The 24425-nt window shown below is 40.3% G+C and overlaps 1 protein-coding gene across 1 annotated transcript in view; it reads left to right on the plus strand.

Moving 5' to 3' along the window:
* Positions 1 to 6137: 6137 nt before the first annotated feature.
* The window catches only part of LOC139942896 (uncharacterized), a 60102-nt gene continuing 41814 nt past the window's right edge, over positions 6138 to 24425 (plus strand). The window contains exons 1-4 of the mRNA XM_071939704.1: positions 6138 to 6358; positions 12994 to 13065; positions 23186 to 23245; positions 23952 to 24020. Of these exons, the coding sequence (XP_071795805.1) occupies positions 6153 to 6358; positions 12994 to 13065; positions 23186 to 23245; positions 23952 to 24020 (407 nt within the window). The 5' untranslated portion in view covers positions 6138 to 6152. The remainder of the gene's footprint in view (positions 6359 to 12993; positions 13066 to 23185; positions 23246 to 23951; positions 24021 to 24425) is intronic.

Below are 24425 nucleotides of genomic sequence, written 5' to 3' on the forward strand. Positions count from 1 at the left end.
AGGGTTCGTTAATTCGAACATTTAATACGATAGTCCGAAGGTTCATTAGTCCGAAGGTTCATTGATCCGAAGGTTAACTGGTCCGAAAGTTCGGTAGTCCGAATTGACGATAAGGTCCGATAGTCCGAATCGACAATCGAACCTTATTGTCAATTCGGACTGTCGGACCTTCGGACTATCGAACCTTCGGACTATTGAACATTCGGACGAACGAACCTTCGGAAAAACGAACCTTCGGACAAACGAACCTTCGGACTAACGAACCTTCGGACTAACGAACCTTCGGACTAACGAACCTTCGGACCATCGAACCTTCGGACTATCGAATCTGTAACCGATAGTTACAGGGCCCTTTCACGTAAATAAAAACAACTATTTAGCATTTTAATGTTATACCAAATAAAAATAAGGGACTTCCTATGAGCGGTATGAAGCCACTGGGTCATATTAAAGACCTGCTTGCACGAAAATGTCAAGTTGTGAACTTTGCTGAATTTCACTTCAAATGTTTTTAATCAATAAGGAAATCCAGTCATATGACTAAACATGTAAATACCTTTTATTTGTGTAAATAAATCAGTTCGAATAATTATTACCCTCCTCCCGTGCTTTTTTGATGAAAGATTCGCGAACAGCTCCGTTACGTTTTTACACACAAACATGTTACGTCATAGTTGGGAGCTCCAATTTGTATAGCCTCCAATTTGTATGTTGCAGCAAGTAGGTATAACAAAGCAAATTCCCAGACATTACATCAAAGCATTGTCATTTTAGGTTGGGGCATGATGTTTTAATCGATAATTACGAAAAAAATCAGAAGTGTACAAATATCAAAATTACATTTAAAAGGTGAACAAACGCATCATAAACAGGTTAAAATAGCATTTCCGTAAAAACAAAAAAATTCGCTCAAGTAGCTGTTTAACCTTGCACTTTTTTGTTCAACCCAGAACAACATTTGTCATGGTTCATTTGTCACAGTATTTCGTAATTTGGTAAAATTAATTGGGAAACCCCACTCCCAGCCAAACATGAAATCTTTTGTTAGGTACCATTCATACAAAAACATGAATAGAACTGGGATTTTTACGTACAATGCACACGTAGCTTTAGAAAGTACCCCTAGAAAGTACCCCTGAAGTGTGTAAACAATAACACGTCTCGTATGATGATGTAGTGTTATTTCCTTTATAAACTTGAATTTATATAGTTTCGATCAGAACTATCAGGACAGCGGTCACTGTGGTTTTCTTTATAAATAATAGCCTAATCCCGGTGGTTTACAAATGGCGAAGGGAAATATTGTTTCCCCATTTAGCCATGTGTCTTCGTTTCGTGCATGTGACCTCTCAATAGTGACCATTGTTTTGTTTTCTCAGGGAAGTAATGTTTAAATTTTAAATTCAAATATTCAATTTCTAGGAGATTTTCAACCGAGTGTTGCTTCTAAAACAGCCCTTGACTCCCCTGAGGAAGTTGGAATGTGCATTCAGCTCCTTAGATACTTGAGTGGGGTTGGGTGTATGTGGGGTGTACATTTACTCGAGGGACACACATGACAAAATTAATGTAATCAATAAATTAAAAAATTCACACAAAGCATAATTCTAGTACAGAATTCTACCCTCAATAGTTGAATGTATTGAACACGTTTGGTTAATTTGTCAAAGACCAGTATTCTCACTTGGTGTATCCCAATATATGCAAACAAATAACAAGCCTGTGTGAATATTTGGACTCAATTGGTCATTGATGACAAGAAAAAGCTGGAATAAAAAACAGTAATAAAAGGCTTATATTATTTATTTATTTATTTATTGTTGGTTAGCTTGTTAAAGACACTGTACACGTTTAGTAAATAATAAAAATATAAATCAGCATACAAATTTACTTGGTAACGAGCAACGGAGAGCTATTGATATTATAAAACATTGCGAGAAACGACTCCCTCTGAAGTAACACGGTTTTTGAGAAAGAGGTATATTCTTACTAAAATTTTCAAAGACTTCTGACCAGAAGGTCAGAAGTCTTTGAAAAGTTTAGTAAGAATGTTTTATACTATCAATAGCTCTCCGTTGCTCGTTACCAAGTAAATTTGTATGCTGATTTATATTTTTATTATTTACTAAACGTGTACAGTGTCTTTAACAAGCTAACCAACAATAAATAAATAAATAAATAAAATAGCGCGAAATGGACCAAAATGGCTTAAAATTGCCCCCCCCCCCCCCCCTTAGTATTGCAGGCGATCGGCGGCACTAATTTTTTACAAACTCCCGGGAAAATCCCTGTAGTTTTTAACCCCACCGTCACCACAGCAATCGTTCTCACCATCCAATTTTATATAGGTAACTTCCGGGAGTACTATTTCAAAAGGAATATGCACGGCCGTTTCACACTTACGATCAAACCCAAGAAAATACTTATGGTGTGAAAAGGGTTTTTCTTAGTAGTTCAAAAAGATCGACCAAAGGTTCCCGGGAATTTTCCCGGGAATATCTCGGGAATAACTATAGTGCGAAAAAGTAACACGAGATTCTACACTTCACTCAATTCAATTTGTCGGGTTGAACCAACGTCATGTGGTTACACGTGCCGGGGCTCTAAGTTGTCCCACTGCACACGACTATTTCTTCTGTCAGGAGGTATGCCCATCCTTTGTGTGCCACAATTGGACAATAAGGCTACAGGTTAATCTGGGCATCGTCGTGGTGCGCCCTGCAGACCGCCTCTCGGACAATACAGATTTGCATACGTTCCAGATGGTTGCAGTAATGAGGGGACAGGCAGTGCTGCTGGTGCAGGAGTATCGAGTGACCAATCAAATTCTGGTTACACGCCCGAGCATTTACCATACGTCCTATTTAGGTTTCGGTACGTCCTTTCGTTTAGATTCTGGTACATCCCTATTTTGACCAACGAAACCTTTAGTCGCATACGCACACCCCGAATCACTGATTCTACAGAGATTTTTTTTTTTTTTTTTTTTTCTTTTTTATGGGGGGGGGCGCTGTGTACATAAACGAACTCAAAACAAATAAGAAGCCTTGCTTTTAAATTGTTCTATAAATGCAACATTCTTATGTTCTTGTATTTTAGTAAGCTCCGTCTGGACTGGCATCAAGACTCTTTCGAGACATGGATGCTTTGCTTGTATAAGAAATTCATCGGTGCAGATGTATAGATGGTGCCGAACAGGATGAGCAGACCAATGAAGACCAAGACGCTACATCAGTGGTTCCAATGACTATTATTAACTGATACTGGCCTGACAGTTTAGTTAGAAGCCAAAAGGATCATAATTTTTTACGCTGTGCTGCCGGACCAGTTTATTGGCTGGTGAAAAACACTGTAGTATATTGCTAACATAATCATATATTTAGTTAGTTGTTTATAATAATGCTTATGCGAGATCTTAAACAAAAGGCATAGCAACTTAAAATTATACAGAGTAATTACCAATAGTGTCCAGTGTATTTAAACTATGTACAGTGTGGCTATAGTTTATCCTGGAAGAGTTCGGGTTAACGCAGAAGTATACATTTGTAAGAATACACTTAGCCATGTGCAAATGTTTTAGAAAATTGCGTGAAAACAGTGTTTACAGACAGGAACATCACACGAAGTTGTTTGAAACCTTACCCGATTCTTGGTGCCGAAACCTCCTGTTCCATGAACCTAGACCTTGTCAAATGTTGATTATCAAATGGAGTAACTACCATTTAGCCAACATCTCTCTTGTAAATTTAGATACATGGGATTCATGCTGCACCCTGCTGCATTAGCATCCTCAAATCGATCAGTCTTTGATGTGTTGTTCCCCGTTAGTCACCTTGAAGTGGTATTTTTTTTTTAAATGAAGCTTTTGTCACTAAGATAATGTGTTTTGATGAGTGGAATGTGAATAAACAGTTTACTAAGGTTATAAAAAATTAGTTCTAATTTTATTTACAAATTTAAGAGTAGGCCCCGACCCGAGAGTGCGCTGTTCGTGACGTCAATCGAGGCGCGACATTTGAAGAGAAAATGTGTAGTCTGGCACCGTACACTACGCCTGGGTACCTGATCGGTATGATGCCTACGTACATCACTACGGTCACGGAGCAGACTGCACGCACTACGGCTGCTGTGCGGACGGTCCACTCGGATAACCCTGCACGGTGACTCGCAAGCTAAAAACATGCCCTCAAAGTTCCTGTTTTGGGGGGTCTAATGTTATTAAACATTGAGACTGGAATTGGACTTTATTAACATAATGATAAACTGGGTAATATTGTACGAGTTTTGTTTAACCGCATTAATGAGTTTAGCTTTCACTGCTGAACTAAATGTATAAACGAAAGGGTCTTCCGTTATGGTCCGAAGGTTCAATACTCCGGAAGGTTCGATAGTCCGAACGCAAATTTTTTCCACAACAGGGGGTTCATTAGTCCGAAAAAGAAATAGGGTTCGTTTATCCGAACATTTAATACGATAGTTCGAAGGTTTATTAGTCCGAAGGTTCGTTGATCCGAAGGTTCACTGGTCCGAAAGTTCGGTAGTCCGAATCGACGATAAGGTCCGATAGTCCGAATCGACAATCGAACCTTATTGTCAATTGACTATCGGACCTTCGGACTATCGAACCTTCGGACTATTGAACATTTGGACGAACGAACCTTCGGACAAACGAACCTTCGGACAAACGAACCTTCGGACTAACGAACCTTCGGACTATCGAGCTGTAACCGATAGTTACAGGGCCCTTTCACGTAAATAAAAACAACTGTTTAGCATTTCAATGTTATACCAAATACAAGTAAAGGGACTTCCTAAGCGGTGTGAAGCCACTGGGTCACATTAAAGACCTGCTTGCACGGAAATGTCAAGTATGAACTTTGCTGAATTTCTCTTCATTTTCAATCAATAAGGAAATCCAGTCATATGACTAAACATGTAAATAAATTTTAATTGTGTAAACAAAATCATTTCGAATAATTATTACCCTCCTCCCGTGTTTTTTTGATGAAAGATTCGCGAACAGCTCCGTTACGTTTTTACACACATACATGTTACGTCATAGTTGGGAGCTCCAGTTTGTATAGCCTCCAATTTGTTTGTTGCAGCAAGTAGGTATAACAAAGCAAACTTCCAGACATTACATCAAAGCATTGTCATTTTAGGTTGGTGCATGATGTTTTAATCGATAATTACGAACAATTCAGATATGTACACATATCAAAATTACATTTAAATGGTGAACAAACGCATCATAAACAAGTTAAAACAGCATTTCCGTAAAAAAAAAAAAAAAATCCGCTCAAGTAGATATTTAAAGCCATTATACACTTTTGGTAAACAGTATTGTCCAAGTCCCACACTTCGTGTATCACAACTTATACATTATAAAACAACAAACCTGTGAAAATTTAGGCTCAATCGGTCATCGCAGTCGGGAGAAAATAACGGGAAAACCCACTCTTGTTTCCGCGCATTTCGCCGTGTCATGACATGTGTTTTCTATAAATTCGTAATTCTTGTTAACGAGAATTTATATTGTTTTACTGTTTTCTCAAAAAGTAAAGCATTTCATGGACCAATATTTCAAGAGAAGTCTTTCACCATTACCTTCTGTAAACCCTGTAAATTAGTTGTAAATCTATGAACTTTTATTTTTGTTTCTGTACCGAAAGGGTCCAATGGCTTTAACCTTGCACTTTTTTTTCGATCCAGAACAACAATCGCCATGGTTCATTTGTCACAGTATTTCGTAATTTGGTAAAATTTATTGGGAAACCCCACTCCCAGCCAAACATGAAATATTTTGTTAGGTACCATTCATACAAAAACATGAATAGAACTGGGATGTTTACGTACAATGCATACGTAGCTTTAGAAAGTACCCCTGAGTTGTGTAAACAATAACACGTACCAAATGATGATGTAGTGTTATTTCCTTTATAAACTTGAATTTATATAGTTTCGATCAGAACTATCAGGACAGCGGTCACAGAAGATTGGAACAAATTTCCAGAACAACATCTCCTGATATTGGTTACATTTAAACCTCATATCTTATGTTAAAGTTCATCTTACAGATTAACGCCGCAAAAACTCCACAAACAGGCTACAGGTGACTTGTTATATTTGCAAGAAGGTTGCTTTGGGAAAATATGGCCGACCGTGGATTTAAAGGCGTCTTGCGACCTCTTTGTTTAGGTGTGATTGCTTGTGTACTGGTCATTGGACTAGTTGGAGCCAGGTATACGGGGGACGCGTGTGAGGTTTGCCATTGCGATAGACAGCCTATGACTGTTGACTGCAGCATTAGGGGTCTGACAGAGCTACCAATCGGCATACCAAATGACACTGCAAGACTGTAAGTAATTTTTAAATTAATGTTAATAATTATTTCAAGATGTGTTTAGTTAGAGTTGATATTATTAAGTATTTGGATTGGTTTTCGTTCTGTTTTTTATTGAGGCGAACGTTTCAGAAGAAAAACATAATATTTTGAATGACAACCAAACGGACAACGGACTTGTTTACGGAACAGCGGTATGTTAGAGTTACTGAGTGAGCACTGTACTCGGAATGAGCCTCACGCAGTTTGGTCACTCGGCTGCCGCAGTCCTTTAGTACAGACGTATCGATACACAGACGGTTGGCCAAACAATTTAAAGTCACCTGAAAGTGTTATTTTTTTTGTTTAAAAATAAAGCTTTTGTCACTCAGATATGTGTTTTGATGAGTAGAAGGTGAATAAACAGTTAACTAAGGTTCAACAAAGTTAGTTCTTATTTTATTTACAAATTTAAGAGTTTGCCCCGACCCGAGAGGGCGCTGTTCTTGACGTCAATCGAGGCGCGCTATTTGAAGAGAAAATGTGTAGTCTGGCCCCGTACACTACGTCTGGTACCTGATCGGTATGATGCCTACTTAGAGAACAAAGGTCCACGGAGCAGACTGCATGCACTACGGCTGCTGTGCGGATGGTCCACTCGGATTACCCTGCCCGGTGAATCGCATTAGGCCATGGGCCGAAGGGCAAAAAGTCCTCTAGAAATAGAAGAATGCTGCAGCCCCAGGGGTGAAGGGAAGATCTATACATCAAAATGTAAGGAATGGTGCCCTCTCCAAGAAAAAACAATGTTCTTATAAAAAATATTGGTTCGCAAGCGAGAAATCCAAGATGGCGGCTAAAATTCAAGATTGCGGCTATTTATTTGTAGAAATGTCTAAGAAACACCCTTATATGAACAGCTATTATACAACAATGTTGTCCTGTTGCATACAAATTATGATCTGGAAAGATTTCACAAAACGTGGAAAGTGCCCGTTTACAAAATGGCTGCCATTTTTTAGTTAAATAGCTCATTTTTAGGAAAAAGTCAACAATTTACTATAAATACAGTCATTACATGCACAACTTTTGCATGCAGTGATGAAATTTTGTTGAGCCGAGTATAAAGTCGTTAGTTTTCCCTAACTGGCATACATGAACTAGTTTTATATGCTTTGAAAATCCAGAAAACCAGAAACTGGGGGGGGGGGGATAATGTGCCCCCATTTAGCCCTGGTAAGCCACGCCCACAAAAAATCTCAAAAATTTCACAATTACAAATGTACAAGTTTCCTCCAATATTATGAGGGGGAACAATATTTTGTGAATTGCATAATTTTTACAGTATGTACAGGTAAATGTAGATCATGGAAGTGGCTGCAGTGTCTGTGTCCCCCCCCCATCCCTGACAGAGACTTTTTAGAAGGAACCGCTGGCATCAATATGGAATATTGGAATAAAGTGACGTTTCTCACTTTAATAATTTAGCTATTAAAGGGAAGGTCACATAGAAGTCATGGCTGACAAGAAAGAAAACCTGAACTACCGCCCTGACTAGCCCAGCACAATTTTAAAGGGCAAGTTTATTTTCTAAGCCACCTACTGTGTTTGGAAAAGAAGAGTGAGATCATACTGTGAATTAAAGGGAAGACAGTGAAGCCACATATACAGTTCTATTTGTAATTTTCACAAGACACAGGTGCGTCAATTAACTTTGTTAGTGTATGTAAAGGCCTTAAGACAAACATAAAAAGTATAACCGGTACATACTCGCATACTTTCAGATATCTGTAATAGTTAAGGCGCAATCATTGTAAAATGAAGAGCACTTTTATGGGACAGGCTATTCTGAAACTATTGGAGGCTTGTTTTTGTTATAAACAAACATTTGGACTGGAGAGAGGGAAGGACATTGGATAAGTGGTGGGGGGGAGAGAAAGGTGTGGTGAGGAACAGCATACATCTTCCATGAAGTTTCCGATATATACGGTATGCCTAGAAACATTCCAAGTAAGACGTTGTAGTTTCTCATAACGTTTGAAATGTCAAATATGTATTAAATAATAATTATTATTACGTAAAATGTAATGCCGGCATGTTATATGTTTGATGAGTGCAAGGCATTAGTTCTTATACTACAACGCTTCATTTATATGACTTGGGAGGTCAGATGGTTGAGTTTAATGGAGGGGGTGGGGGTTGAGTGGGGGGGGGGGCAAGCCACAGGTTTGCTCAGTCTCCAGTCAATTAACGTTGTGTAGACTTGTGTGCGGGAAATTTGAAAGATATCCATTCTTCCGTATGTGTTGGACTCTAAGTGAAAGGTGATGAACATTCGTGTTTATATGTTGGGTTAATGTATCACCCCTTTCACTTGAGTCTTGTTTCTCTATGTGTTTATTCAGCCAAGTATTGTTAACTTCTTGAGCCAGTCTTTTTCTGTAGGGTCTGGCAATCTAGATCGTAATTTTGTTTTATGTAAATTGTAGGCCAGCAGTGGTGGGGCTGGGAAGAGTTTTTTGAGATGTATAAGCATTCCCTTCCAAGAGGTGCCAGTGTTTAAGGAGAGCCCATTTAAGGATGGAATGATGGATCTGTGCAAAGTATGGCAGGATGAACACGAGTGGGGGATTAGATATAGTCTGCTGTTTTAAATAAGGTGAGGCAGCCAACATTGAGTTCCGGTGGTCTTCGTTTACTTTAAGTGTGAAGCGAGCGGGTTAATTCTCCGTGTTGTAGCCCGTTCTGACAGTTTAGTCTTGAAGAAATTAACCTTCTCCTCAAAGTCTTTTGAGTGTGGACATATAACGTTTGTATCTTGTCGTTTCACCCTTAATAACGCTGCCAAATACTGATTTAGGGTGTGCTGAATCTCGAGCAAGATATTGGAATGTGTCTGCTTTTTGTGTAGCTATACTCGAGTATCCAGTTTCCCTTCTTTTTGAAAACGTTCTCCTTTGTTAAGGACATGGTCTAAAAAGGTAACTTGTTGTTCAGATATCTCCGAGATGAATAGATGTTGGATGCAAGTTGTTTAGCGTCCTAATGAAATCCTCCGCCCTGCTTCGGTTGCCATTGTAAATGATTAGAACATCATCTCTATATCTCATGACCACGCCTATTGTTTGTTTATAGAATCTGTTATTAAACTCAAAGACATTTGCGCCATTGATTAGTTCCAAAATACAACGTGCTTGTTTTTTATTATTTTTTTTATTGTACAGCGTATAGCCCTGGATGTCCTCGTCTAAAGCATCACAAACTGAGTAGCCTCTTTTTGTAGACAGTTTGTTAACATTGAAACAATATCCAAGTTGATTAGGAGATAGTCTTTGTCCAATGTCAAAGTGTCAAGTTTTTGGAGAACCTGTGAAGAGTCTCGTGTGTATGTGCTTTGTTGCTTGACAATTGGAAGCAAGGAAAAATCCATGTATTTTGAAAATTGTTGAGTTGGGGCCCCGCAACCACTGATGGATCTTCAGCAGTAGGTATAGGCTGGGTGTTTTAATCATCTGGTGGTTGTGGGGCCGGGGTCGATAAACTTGAATATTTCCTTGGATATTATCCATTCTTTGAACAGATTAGTTACGGCCTGGTAGACCGCAGCTGTGATTTCACTTGTTAAATCCTCGTCAACCAACTTATAGTACGGCCCAGATAGTTGCCTAGTCCCCTCGTGTATATAGTCTGATTTATTGAGAACGCAAACACCCCTGGCTTTGTCAGATGGTTTTATGGAAATTTTTTCTTTTGTTTGACTTTGACGTCTGCTTTAGTCAATTTGTCGCACATTTTTTATTTTTGTTTTGAACAACTCCTCCAGTGTACCTTCAATGTACGAATCTAGGTATGTGTCGGGCGACTTGAAGATTCCGTATTGAGGGCATTCGGAAGGGGTGTACATAAGCTCCACCTTTGTTTCCCCGCCATTAAAACGCTTAGTCTTATTTTCCTGAAAAGCAGTTTCAAATGGCGTAGGATGGTAGACCGTTTGGGGATGAAGTTCAAACCACGCAAAAATACGATTAGCTCACTATCTGTAAAATGCGTGTCTGACAGACTTTTTTACAAATTGCTGATTTGTTTTGCTTTTTGCTTAAGAATATCCAAGAAGATCTAACCTCTCCATTCTCTTATTGGTTTTGGATATAACTGTTTCTGGAGAGGATAGATATAACATCTTCCTTCAACTGAAACCCATATCCAATACGCCTCCAGTAAAACGTTGGTACATGTAGTAGTAGTACTATGAAACTAATACATACATGATGTTGTATGTCATACCCGTACAAATGTTTCTTTTCTAGGTCAAATTCCATGGCAGCTTTCTTCTCTAAACCATCTAACTCTTTCCATGTACTTACACATTCAATAACTTTATCCCAAGAAGACTCTTTAAATGCAATAACAGGTTCAAATTCGTCTTTTGTTACGCGACAAACACCCACTGCAACCCCTCCATTGCATGCACTGTCTGACATCTGTGTTGTTACACAAACAAACAAACAATCTCACACTCGTTCCCATGGGTAGTGAATTTATGTGTACTTAAGACCCATATCACCATTTTCGTGATATTTGGGAACAAGGTTGTAACTCCAATAATTTGCCTAAAATAGGGGCTTAGAAAATCGCTTTTTTGGGGGAGCCAAACCAAACTTTGAACTTGAACATTGTAAATTATTTATTATGAATACCTTCTCTATGATATTATGACCTCAAACCTTCTTTACCCCTGACCCTGCAGCATTTTGACAAAATAAATGGCTTGGGCCCATGGCCTACATGCAGTGCCAACCAAAACAAAAATCGTGACGCTAGGCGCACGCTAAAAAACATGCCCTCAAAGTTCAAACTTACCTGAAATTTTGTTTACGTTCTCCTTTATGTTCGTAACGTCTTCCAGGTACCTTTTTCGACTTCCCACTAGCTGGAACAATTGTTGTGATGGCGTAATTTGTTTTAATAACTTTTCTCTTCATGTGAAATGTTTGGTGTGTTCCGCATTCTAAGCACGGCGGCTCGAAGTGTTCGCTGCACGCAGCGCTGAACAAGACGTCGGACCGGACCGCTATTGCTCTTGTGAGTCTGACTATGCAAACAGACCCCATCTTTTGTTTTGCTGCTTCAAGCAGCAATACACCTGGTCGACATTGCCGGGAAAATGAAAGAAAAACAAACGTACAAACTCACGACTCCACTTACATGTACTTTGCACGTGTGTTTACTCTACGCGTTGCAGGCAAATTCGAGGGGGTCTTTGTTCGATCGAGGCAAAGTCTGCCTTGATTGACGTCACAAAAGGGGTAGGCGGAGTCACCCCCAAACAACTTTATATATTTTTAAACATATAAATCGTGACAAACAAATACTAACAAAATATGTCCAGGTGACTTTAATATAAAACAAATCATCGGTTAATCTTATGATACAAGTCGGACAGCGCATTTATTTCATTGTATGCATGAATATCCAACACAACCAGTTCGAAAATGGGACGGCTACTTTTTCAGAAAAATTGCTGGATATAACTCTTCAAATCTATTATCTAACAAATAAATTAGCACATTATGAACATAGTCAAGAGTAATTTTTGTTAGAATGCTTTCTATAAGTCTTGTTTGTAAACAGTCGTGTATTAATTTTGAAGGAGGTTTCTACATGTTGGTATTTGACATCGTGACGCTGAAGTAACATGCTGATATGAATGATCCGCGATAAATTTAAACTGAACTGCATACAGTTTGAATGGCACCCTTTCAAGCAGAGCATTATATTTTTATTAGAAACCCCCAGGCGAAGTCAAGCATCATTACTCCCTTTGTGTCAGCTTATATTCTACCATTTTGCCAAAGATTACAAATTTGGGGAAATCTGATTCTTTATAAAGAGAACGAGCCTTCCTCGTAAAAAAATGTTCTTTTGTTATGTAAAAACAAAATGTAGGGGAGCGCGAGTTCAAGTTCACACGGTCATATGAGGAACTCATTGATTAAAGGAGGTAACATGGCTGGTTTTCCCGAAATTTTACACGTCAAATGAAGATATAATGTTACTTATTTGTATACTACAAAGGCTTAAAGATTTGTAGTAAGCACACTTTGCGGTAGCACCATTTCGTTTTTGAGCATGTGTTGGACTCACGGGGACTGCTTGATTATAAGCTGACACTTGGCTTGTTCAAAACATAATATGCAAAGCTAAACCTAAACTAAAAGTAATTTTCATGTGGGGATTTTAATGTTGTCATTACATGAGTTTTTAAATTTAATAGGCATGTAATCTGCCCGAGCATTCAGCAGCATGACTGGTTTATTCTTGGTCCAATTACCAGCTTAAGGTGCAATGCTTGGATCCGGGGGTATTAGGATATAACAGGTGTAGTAGGCTGATATAGTGTATTGTGTAGGCCATTCTTGAAACTGCATGAGCAGACTTGACCCTGATACCGAGTTCAAAGCGGCCTGACCCATGGCCTATTGGGGAGTGTGACCTTGGAACTGTGGTTGTTTTATCATAATGAACTGATGTGTCAATTAGACGCAGATTAAGGTTCGTTAGGAAATGGGACAGACCAAACGTGACAAAGAATACGAATAAATTCTACCCCGAAAGTTTTTAGATGGTATTTTTTCTTTCTTTTGTTTTCTTTGTTCTTGCTTGTGCTACAGAGACCTCAGTACGAACTTCTTGCGAGAGATACCAGAAGATTGGTTGTTGCAGTTTGATCGTCTCGTTTACCTGTACGTATAATAATGTGTGATTGATTAATAATAATGATCTACATAGCTCAACGACCATCACCTATTAACCCTAGCAAAGGCTCTTTTCGATTCCAAGGCCAGCTTGCGTGCGCGCTCATCTTCACACGAGAGGACGGAGCCTGAAGCAGAATCCAAAAGCCGAAGCCATTGTTTCGAAAAGGGCCATAGTCTCTCATTAGAGAATGCAAAAAATAATTAGCTTAGTTTGTGTTGAACTGTGAATTTTCGATTGGTATTTAAATCCCTGTGTGACCCTCTCAATACTTAAGAGAGTCGTATAAGGATAAAGGCTAACGGCAAGTTGATTTTCTTTACACTCGGTGCACCATTTTATTTCCTGAAACAGACGAAGACAAAATACGTGTTGTCAGGTCTTCGCTGGAATCATTATCTTAATTAACTTATAAAACAAATAATCACAGAACAGTATTTATGTACAAACAGTATTAAATGAAATCGTAAACGGCTTTAAGTAAACAGGTATGTCTCAAGATCATGACATGTGATTTTCACATCATGCGCCATCTTGATTGTCGATGGAAAACAACAACTTAAATGCAAAGAAAACTTGGCCGATGCTCCTGATCGGAAATGTTTTAAAGAACAATTACTTATAAATAGCAACTCTTGTCAATTAAACTACAAGGGTATAGTTCAACAAATAAATAATAAGCTTGTATTCAGAAAACTAAACCGGGACAAATCTTTAGTCCGGCAATCAATCAATTCCATTAAATCTCTAATAATCTCGAAATGAATAAAAATAGAATCAATAGTGGTTGAAGATAAACACCAGTTTACAATAATGTACATGAATGATGATTTTAGAGGGAAAATGTATGAAAATAAACCAAAAGATTATTACCTGAAACAGACGAAGACAAAATACGTGTTGTCAGGTCTTCGCTGGAATCATTATGAGGGTGGCGGAAGCGCGCGAAATTGGAATGCTGTCCAAGAGAGGGCGCTTCTCTTGAATAATTAAATGTTACATAATAAGTAAGTGCAATAAAAATAACAGTGGGGGTACAATTTCTATGACCGTCACATCATTCCCCTCTTTGAGGAAATGTTGTCCTCAACATTTCTTTACATGCACAGTATTTACAGAAAAATCATTATGTGCAAAGTTTATACAACAGGAAACTACGTATTACTTGCACTGCCTATAGTAACACAATTAGAAATATTTGAAATCGCTACTGAATAGTGTATTTTCTACTACTCAGAAAAATTTTAGAACACGTGAAGTGTATAAAAACTTCAACATAAGAAAGTCGCAAAATTTCACTGCAATCTTTCTTCGCTTAGGCTACTTACTTTTAGTAAGCTAGAAACAAAAAACAGCAATTTTTGCATTACGGCAGTATAAGTAAATACACTATCTCATAAATCACTATTTACAATACATATTAACAAGGGAAATCTAGATTGGGCTGTGTTCTTGTAGAAGGAGTCTGAAACACACTTTCTTTCGCGTTTCAGCCATCTTTGGGTCCTTCCACTTTTCAAACAGTCTGCGTCCTCGGCTAACTTTGGTCTGCCTTGACTGAGGTTGGACTCTGTGTTGCTTGGTTTGTCCAAGATAGTCATAATTCAGTCTGTTGACGGGCCGTCTGAGTCTAGTTGGTCTTTGGCTTGGTGGTGAGGTGTACGATGAGCTCTCCGTGTTTGTTTCATCCACACTTTGAGATGTGCTTATGTTCTCTGGGGTAAGCACTGGGGGTGACAATGAAGGAGACGTAGAAGTGATGTTCTCTGGTCTTGCATCTATCGTAACTAGTGTGAGTTCTGGGCGTGATAATGAAGGAGAATGCATAATGTCACGTGTTGTCTCTACAGGTAGAAAATTGATGTCGATCTCATCCTCACTAGAACTTATATCGTCCTCCGCTGTGGGTTTGGATGATACTTTCTCGATTTCTTGTGTTGTTCGAGTGTCAACTCCGTTTACATTTGCTGTTGCATCCTTTAAGTTTTCATCTTCGATAGGAAGAAACATACAAGGGGTCAGCAAGTTCCTATGGACGGTTCTCTCTTTACCATCGTCGAGGGAACGGACAGTGTAGACAGGGACGTCTGAGTGTTTAGAGATGACAACGTAAGGTTGAGGTTCCCATCGGTCTGCTAGCTTACTGGTTCCAACGAGATGTTTGTTTTGAATGAGGACTCTATCACCAATTTGAAGAGGAGCTGTGTGTGTGCCTCGGTCGTATAAGCGCTTTTGTTTTGCCTGTGCTTGTTTGACGAGATCACTTGCTTTTTTGTAGGCGAACTGAAGTCTGCCTTTGAGTTGCTCTATGTACTCTTCGTAGGACGTTGTATCCTCTTTGTTTGCTTTCAGTCCAAACATCAGATCTACCGGTAAATTCGGATGTCGACCAAACATGAGGTAGAATGGAGCGTATCCAGTAGAGTCATGACGAGTTGAGTTGTAAGCATGAGTCATTACACCAACGAATTGTTTCCAATTCTTCTTTTGTTCAGTCTCAAGTGTTCCTAACAAATTAAGAAGTGTGTGGTTGAAGCGTTCTGTGAGACCATTTCCTTGAGGGTGGTAAGGGGTGGTCCTACTCTTTTTGATGCCTGAGATTTTGCAGAGCTCTCGGATCAGCTGACTTTCGAAGTTTCTACCTTGGTCGGCATGCAGTCTGACGGGAAAGCCGTAGTGTTGGATGATGTTATCCCAAAGAACTTTTGCAACTGTGTCTGCTTTCTGATCTCTTGTTGAAAATGCCTGTGCATACTTGGTGAAATGGTCTGTTACAACAAGTATGTTCTCATAACCTCCCTTACTTCGCTCTAGCTTGAGATAATCTATACATAGCAGCTCCATCGGTTCTGAGGTGTTGATGGTGACCAGGGGTACTCTTGTTTTTGTGGTTGGTGTTTTTCTGAGGCAACATCTCTCACAGCGTTCACACCATTCCTTCACATCATGTGCCATCTTGGGCCAGAAGAAGCGGTTCCTCACCATGTCGATAGTTCTTTCATACCCAAAATGGCCAAAGTCATCGTGAAGGTGTTTCATCACTGTGGTCTTGTACTGCTGTGGTAGAACTAGTTGTTGAGCTGATGACCCGTCTTGTTTCTGTATCACTCTGTGCAATAACCCATCTCTCATGTGAAGTTTCTTCCATTGCTTCAAGTGAAGAAGACAACCACTGCGTTCTCGAGTTCTTTCTGCTAGAGTTGGTTTCTTGCCCTTCTCAAGATAGTATAGAGTTCTTGAGATATCAGGATCTGACCTTTGAGCTGAAACAAGTTCAGTGTGAGACACTCGATGTAGTTCATTGGCAGAGAGATGTGATTGGCTCTGCACAATGTGTTCACATCTAGCTGTTGGAGGTTCCATGAAGGAGAGAGTTACAAGTGGTTGGCTGTTACAGATTGCTTGGACAATATGTGGCGGGATTGTAACTGCATCGGTCTGGAATGAGAGAGAACTTCTTGGACTGTCAGGGTGTGGTTTACGAGAGAGTGCGTCTGCTGCTGCGTTGTTTTTGCCAGGCTTGTACTTCACAGTGAAGTTGAACTGCGAAAGCGAGGCAACCCATCTCTGACCAGTGGCGTCAAGTTTAGCGGATGTGGTGACGTATAGGAGTGGATTGTTATCCGTCAGTACAGTAAACTCGTTGCCGATCAGGTAGTCTCGTAGTTTATCTGTTATAGCCCATTTCATCGCTAGAAACTCCAGTTTGTGTGCAGGGTAGCGAGATTCTGCTGGCTTAAGACCTCTGCTGATGTAGGCGATTACCCTTTCCTTTCCATTCTGTACTTGGCTGAGTACTGCTCCAAGTCCTACACCAGATGCATCAGTTTGAAGGAGAAATGGAAGTTCATAGTCAGCGTATGCAAGAATCGGTGGTGACGTCATGTGTTGTTTCAGTAGATCCATTGCTCGCTGACAATCTTCCGTCCATATGAATGGTACTGAAGGAGACTTCTGTCTTGTTCCTCTCTTCTTGCGTTTTGGATCACCAGATATGAGGTTGTAGAGTGGTGCAGCTATGTTTGAGTATGCTTTGATGAATCTTCTGTAGTAGCCTGTGAAACCTAAGAATCTTCGTACTTCTTTGCGATTTGAAGGAGATGGCCAGTCTGACACTTGTGCTGTTTTCTCTGGATCCGTGGCAATACCTTTACCGGAAACAACATGTCCAAGGTATTTAACTTCCTCTTGCAACAGGTTGCACTTCGACGGTTTGAGTTTCAGACCATGTTCTCTGAGGCAGGAAAAAACTTTGCCTAGGCGTTCGATGTGTTCGTCAAAGTTGGCTGAGAAAACGATGATGTCGTCAAGGTAGAGCAGGCATGTGACATAATTCTGTTCTCCAAGGCAGGACATCATGAGACGCTGGAACGTTGCTGGGGCGTTCGATAATCCGAATGGCATCCTCTCACACTCGAACAGTCCCATGGGAGTTGTGAAGGCTGTCTTTGGGATATCTTTTTCTTCCATCTGCACCTGCCAATAGCCTGATGTCAAATCTAACGTCGTGAACAGACGGGCTTTACCAAGGGCATCTAAAGCTTCTTCGATGCGAGGAAGAGGATATGCATCGCGAACTGTCTTATTATTCAGCTGCCGATAGTCGATGCATATACGGAGGGAGCCATCTTTCTTGTGCGCTATCACGATTGGAGAGGCGTATGGACTCTTACTCCGGCGGATGGCGCCTGATTCCTCCATTCCTTTCAGATGATCCTTGACTGCTTGGTATTGAGCGGCTGGAATTCTGCGATGAGGGAGTCGAAATGGTTGGTCGTCTATGAGCGGGATGCTGTGTTTGATGGTTGAGGTACAGCCAAAGTCAAGTGAGTTGGATGAAAATACATCTGAGAACTCATGAAGGAGATTGTCAAGCTGTTGTTTCTGTGCCTCGTTCTCGAGTGCTGATTTGGATAAATCAAGATTTGGAATGATGGTAGGCACCGTGTCTGTGGCTGTGGCACTTCTAACACTTGCGGTTGAAGGAGAGTTTCCAGCTTGCTCTTGAACAGGTACATCATCAACTCGTAGTATGGATGACAGTTGGGCTAGTCTACTGTTGCGCTTGATGACAATGGGCTTTGCTGAGATATTACACAGTCTAACAGGTACTCGGCAGTTGGGACCAATGTCTGCTACCAAGTTGCTAACCTTCAGACAAGATGAGGTTTGAAGAAGACTCTCAACAACAGCCGTGTAGGGAAAACCTTGGTTACTAGGCGCTTGACAATTGATGTCTTCTTCTTTTCCCGGTGGAATCACACGAACAGAGCGACCAATGTACTTTGCGTAACCGATCGAACCACGCTGATCTCCAGGTTCTGAGTTGGTAGTGTTGCTGAAAGCTGCATGCCATGCTGGATTTTCTGTCTGGAGTAGCTTCATGTAGTTTACACCTCTCTTTATCTGTTGGTCTCTTTTTGAAGTTCTTATCACGTTTGTGCCTATCAGAATGGGAACATCTCTGCGGTACTTATCTGTTGGTACAACAAAGGCTGGGACGTCTTCGTAGACAACGTTCATGATTGTGAGTGATACAGGAATGACGCCTAAGTAAGGTACTCGGTGACCACTAGCACCTTCGATGGAGACATCTGCTGAAGAGAGAGCGACATTTCTGAGCTTGGGGTGTTCTTTCCATAAGTCCTCTGTTATTGAAGTAACCTGTGAACCAGAATCGATTAGTGCTCTGTAACTGAAGTCGTCAATCTTCACGATGTCTTCATTATTGGGACCAATAAGTTGTTGATGACCAGGTATTGTGTTAGGGTGTCGAGTTATTGAAGGAGAATTCCATGACATTTCGTTTGAAGGAGAAACTTCTGGTGGGCATGTTACTTCCTGGCCTCTGACGGCTTGCCCTCTGGCCGTGGGCCTTGCTCGTTTAAAGGGGTACTTCTACATCCTCTGGCGATGTGCCCCTCCTGACCGCACCTGTGGCAAATAAAGACACGCTGGTTCGGTGATATTTCGTCTGCATTCCTGTGTTGATATCTGTTGTGTGAAGTCGTGGTAGTGATTTGATCAACCTTCTGTGCTAGCTGACGAACTGTGAGAATGAGGTCTTCGAGCACTTCCCGTTCAGTGTTGGGCTGCAAGCTTTGAGGAAGAGGTGGGGTTCTATCGTAGTTCATACTACCAGAAGAACTTGATGGAGAAATAGATGGGAACATGGATGGAGACATCGAAGGAGATTGTTGCTGGACTTGAGGTCGAAACTGTTGACTATGTTGCAATTGAATCTTTGCTCCAGTCTTCAGAACTGCTGCCATTCTAGCTTCTCTTTCTAGTTGTCGCAACTCGACCTGCAGTTCTCTAAATGTCATTTCTCTCGGTCGCATTGGTGCCAGTCTTTGGGTGACCTTTTCATCCTTCACACCCCTCATGAACTGCTGAGTGAGCATGCCGTTCCTGTTTTGGATGGTATGTCTTTCACCAGATCTTTCCTCGATTGCTCTCAGTGTCGCTTCAAGCTCGACGGCGTATATGCTCGGCTGCTCATTAGGGAGTCTCATGCGCTCGTAGAAGTTAGCTAAAGGGTCACCAGTCAACAGAACATCTCCAAATTGGGCTTTCAGTTCTGCAAAAGCTTGACGAGGTGTTTGTTGTTCTGGAGGTAGATTGAGGACAAGTTTTCTTGCTGCTCCTCCTAGGTACCTGACTATGGTGGAAAACTGAATGTCAATTGGCATTGAGGTTGTCTCGATGAGGTACTTGACATCTCGTACCCAGTCATCAATGGCTACAGTGGAACCTTGATCACGCCCAGTGAAAATTGGTACCGATTTCACTTGGTGTGACGGAAGGAGACGATGGTGAGATGGAGACGATCGGTGTTCAGTATCAGGTCTGCTTTGGTTGTGTGGTGTGAGCAAGGGATAACTTGCTGAAGAAGAACTTCGTCTTGGCACTGGCTGTGTTCTGGTACTCTGTGTAGGGTGATGCAGATCTACAGGAGGGTGCCGAGACAAACTGTGAGTCAGTCGATTCTCTAATTGTTCAAGTTGAGACAGCATTTGATCACTACTGAGCGGATTGACATTGTTGAAATTCAAAGTTGGGGTCGAAGATTGTTCTCGAGCTCCAAATCTTTGCCTTGGTCTGGTGTCTGCCGAAGGGTTGTGTAGCGTTTGGCGGCTTGGTCGTCGATGTGTAGTTGAGGTTGGTGATGAGAAATTTGCATCGGGAACCAATCTCCTTGGGGTATCCATCTTGCTTGAAGAAGACAATGGATATTTGCAAGAACACAGTCCAATTTAAGAGATGATTGATAATGCAATTAGAAAATGCAAAGGTAAGTATTTGAAATTCAAAACTTGGTACATAAATGCAAAGTTCAAAATATCTGAGATTGAAATTCAAATTTGGTAATCAATGCAAAATTCAAATACATCTGAAGTGTAATTCAAAAGTGTGTACTCATTTTGGCGCAACAATGAAAACAATTTCGGAAACCAATCTGGCAATGCAATAAAACAACTCGCAATTTATCAGGACTCGGTTTGCTACTGTCCTTGTAAAACCACTACAAGAAATTGCTTTGCCACACACTTTTGCCAAACACAAATAATCACAATGAATTCAATACAAAACAAATGTCAATCAATTGAAATGCGAAAGACCAGTAGCACTTGGGCGGTGTACTGTAAGTGATACACCTAATGCGATGAGGGTTAAATCCAATCACAACAGAGGCTCAATATAATGGTCATACAATAGTCGTTGTCTCTTTGAATAGCTGGAAGTTGTTGAACACTTGGAGAAGTTACGCAATAGTCATTATCACTTTGAATGGCTGGAATGTAATGAACACACAGTGGGCGTAAAAGTTCTTTTGTGTGCTCAGTTACTGTGGAAACTAACGCAGCATTTGTCAACAGTCCCGAAAATGCTTATTGAAATTGAAAAAAAATCTGGCTGGTGAAACACACGATTTTTCAGAAGAATGTTCAAATACGGTTGTCAAAACAATCTGCAGAAATTGTTCTTTTCCGAAATGAACTTAGTGTTCGCAACTGCAGTCAATAAAGTCAACTCTCTTTTTGCATGGTGCTTCGTCATTAAACCGCTCCTGAACTGTTGTCGTTGTTCCACTCCATGTCCACGGTAGAGTACCTCAAAACCCGGGCCAGTCAAACTCGGTGGGTACGCTGGGATGGGGGAAGGTCCCACTCTGCCGGATAGATGGCGGCCACTCGAGGCTCGCTTGGGCGGACTTTTCATGTGAAGTGGTGTATGGACTTCTTCATCAGAGGTTAGGTAGTAATGACGGCCGTGTCGTAATCAGGTGTGCCGTTGGTGTGCCTCTATACCGGAATTCTCCACCAATGTGACCCTCTCAATACTTAAGAGAGTCGTATAAGGATAAAGGCTAACGGCAAGTTGATTTTCTTTACACTCGGTGCACCATTTTATTTCCTGAAACAGACGAAGACAAAATACGTGTTGTCAGGTCTTCGCTGGAATCATTATCTTAATTAACTTATAAAACAAATAATCACAGAACAGTATTTATGTACAAACAGTATTAAATGAAATCGTAAACGGCTTTAAGTAAACAGGTATGTCTCAAGATCATGACATGTGATTTTCACATCATGCGCCATCTTGATTGTCGATGGAAAACAACAACTTAAATGCAAAGAAAACTTGGCCGATGCTCCTGATCGGAAATGTTTTAAAGAACAAATACTTATAAATAGCAACTCTTGTCAATTAAACTACAAGGGTATAGTTCAACAAATAAATAATAAGCTTGTATTCAGAAAACTAAACCGGGACAAATCTTTAGTCCGGCAATCAATCAATTCCATTAAATCTCTAATAATCTCGAAATGAATAAAAATAGAATCAATAGTGGTTGAAGATAAACACCAGTTTACAATAATGTACATGAATGATGATTTTAGAGGGAAAATGTATGAAAATAAACCAAAAGATTATTACCTGAAACAGACGAAGACAAAATACGTGTTGTCAGGTCTTCGCTGGAATCATTATGAGGGTGGCGGAAGCGCGCGAAATTGGAATGCTGTCCAAGAGAGGGCGCTTCTCTTGAATAATTAAATGTTACATAATAAGTAAGTGCAATAAAAATAACAGTGGGGGTACAATTTCTATGACCGTCACACCTGCATTGTGTGGATCTCTATTGTTCTGAATGTTTACACACAGTTCTGAATAACGTTGTATAAAGTGTACGTCACGAAGGAACGCCGCCGGGTTTCTAGTAGCCTTTAGTCGAGGCGCACGCGGCACACCGGATGGCACGCACAACCCCAAAAATGTAACGCACGAATAGATACTACCAGCGCGAGCGGCATAAGCCGCGAAGCGCCTTTAGCAACTCGTTTTAGAGCCTTTTGTTTTTCTTTACATTTGCCACATTTTTGGTGGGAGAAAATGTATCGAATTTGCATCGAACGTTCTTGTGACGTCATGCAAGTAATTGTGGCTTCTTATTTGCCAGCAAATCACCACGCTAATGTATTATGCATTACATTTTCTCCCTCCAAAATCGTTGGCAAATGTAAAGAAAAACAAAAGGCCCCAAAACGAGTTGCTAAAGGTGCTTCGCGGCTTACGCCGCTCGCGCTGATATATATATGTTTTTTTCGTGCGTTACATTTTTGGGGTTGTGCGTGCCATCCGGTGTGCCGCGTGCGCCTTGACTAAAGGCTAGGTTTCTAGTAAAACTAGGACATTTCATGTGTCGCGCTTTAAACCAATGCAAATATAGAATTTTTGTAAGATTTTGTAAGGGGTGTTATAAAGTGTATACTTTGTTAATATCCTCAGTTTCCATATGTACCGAACAGGAGCAGACATAGACAATTAAACTACACAAGAATGCTGTGAATAAATCAGTTCAGTAAAATGGTACCCATGCAATTATAAAACGTTATATTTTCCATGTAAAAAGTTATTTAGCTGGCGTTCTTTGGGTATAATGTTTGCCCCAAACTGTTGGGGCTTTCCCAATATGTGTAGTAAATGTAAACTGAGGAGAGTGTTTATTTGTTAGGGACATCGAGATAAGGGAAGAGGGGGACATGATTTGCATAAAGACGATCTAAGATTGTTTTGACTTTGTTCTTTTAATTTCAGGAATGTATCCAAGAATCTTATTTCGAATTCATTTAAAGTACCACCGTTCCTCAGGTCTCTGTAAGTTTAATACGTGTTTGTCTCATTTTGGGATTAAAGCTCATTATTTCACTAGACCAGTTGCTCGTTGACTCGATGCCTGTTTTGTTGTAGTATTTCATCGAACGCGTGGAGTATATCATCCACTATCCTATACCGTGCGGTTCAATAAACTGTCATCTTTTTGTGATATATTTTTAGAAGTACTGTACGGTTGGAAAAGGTACACAGTGTTAAAGTTGGTGAACCAAATCCATTGTTATGATATTTTCAATAGAAATGTTATTTCAATAAGAATGTTATTGGGAGAGCAGTGCCACAATTCTAAATAAATGGCGATTAGCCAGCCGAAAGAGGTTGGTTGCACAATCGCTAAAATTTCACAGATTTACAAATAACTTACAGGGTTTACAGAAGGTAATGGTCAAAGACTTCCCTCGAAATATTATTCCATGAAATGCTTGACTTTTTGAGAAAACATTAAAACAATTATCAATTCTCGATCATGAGAATAATGGATTTATTTTAAACCATGTCATGACACGGCGAAAACAATTATAATACATTTATAACCACAATGGTCCTGTCAGATGTCCATTTCGAGTGATAACATTCTATAAGATTTGAAATACAGACAAGCTAAATTAAATAGACAATTTAAATTATCCAAATGTTTCAGCGATTTAATTTTCGGGTTGCAACATCGTTTTTATTTTTTTCTTCAAAGGTATGCTTCTGATAACCAGTTGCAAGATATAGGAATGATGATGGAAACCGGACGAAAACTATGGAAAGTGTAAGTACCTACTTTTTGTTTGCCAAACTAATCATGATGTTTAAATGATGGACCCAGTTCACCCGGGTGCATTATAATGGTGAACGGTTGTGTTCATCATTAAGCCACGCCCATTTCATGTGCCCCCCCTAACATTACCCATACATTGCGTACGTAAAGAGCTCATGCACCACGCTTACATGTCCAGGTCACATGCACGTGTTCAACCACCAATGGAAGCTATCTTCTGATGATCTGCTTCGCTCGTCCCCAGCGCCTTGCTTAAACCAAAGGCGCTGGGATGGGCAAACGTATCATGCACTGTCATTGATTTAATAATGCGCAGTCCCATCATGCATCACACTCACACTGCGCCATATTTCCATGCACTTTAATATACGCATGACGTACTTCCTGAACAAGAAT

Source organism: Asterias amurensis, chromosome 10 (genome assembly GCF_032118995.1).
Source record: "Asterias amurensis chromosome 10, ASM3211899v1".
Lineage (NCBI taxonomy): Eukaryota > Metazoa > Echinodermata > Asteroidea > Forcipulatida > Asteriidae > Asterias > Asterias amurensis.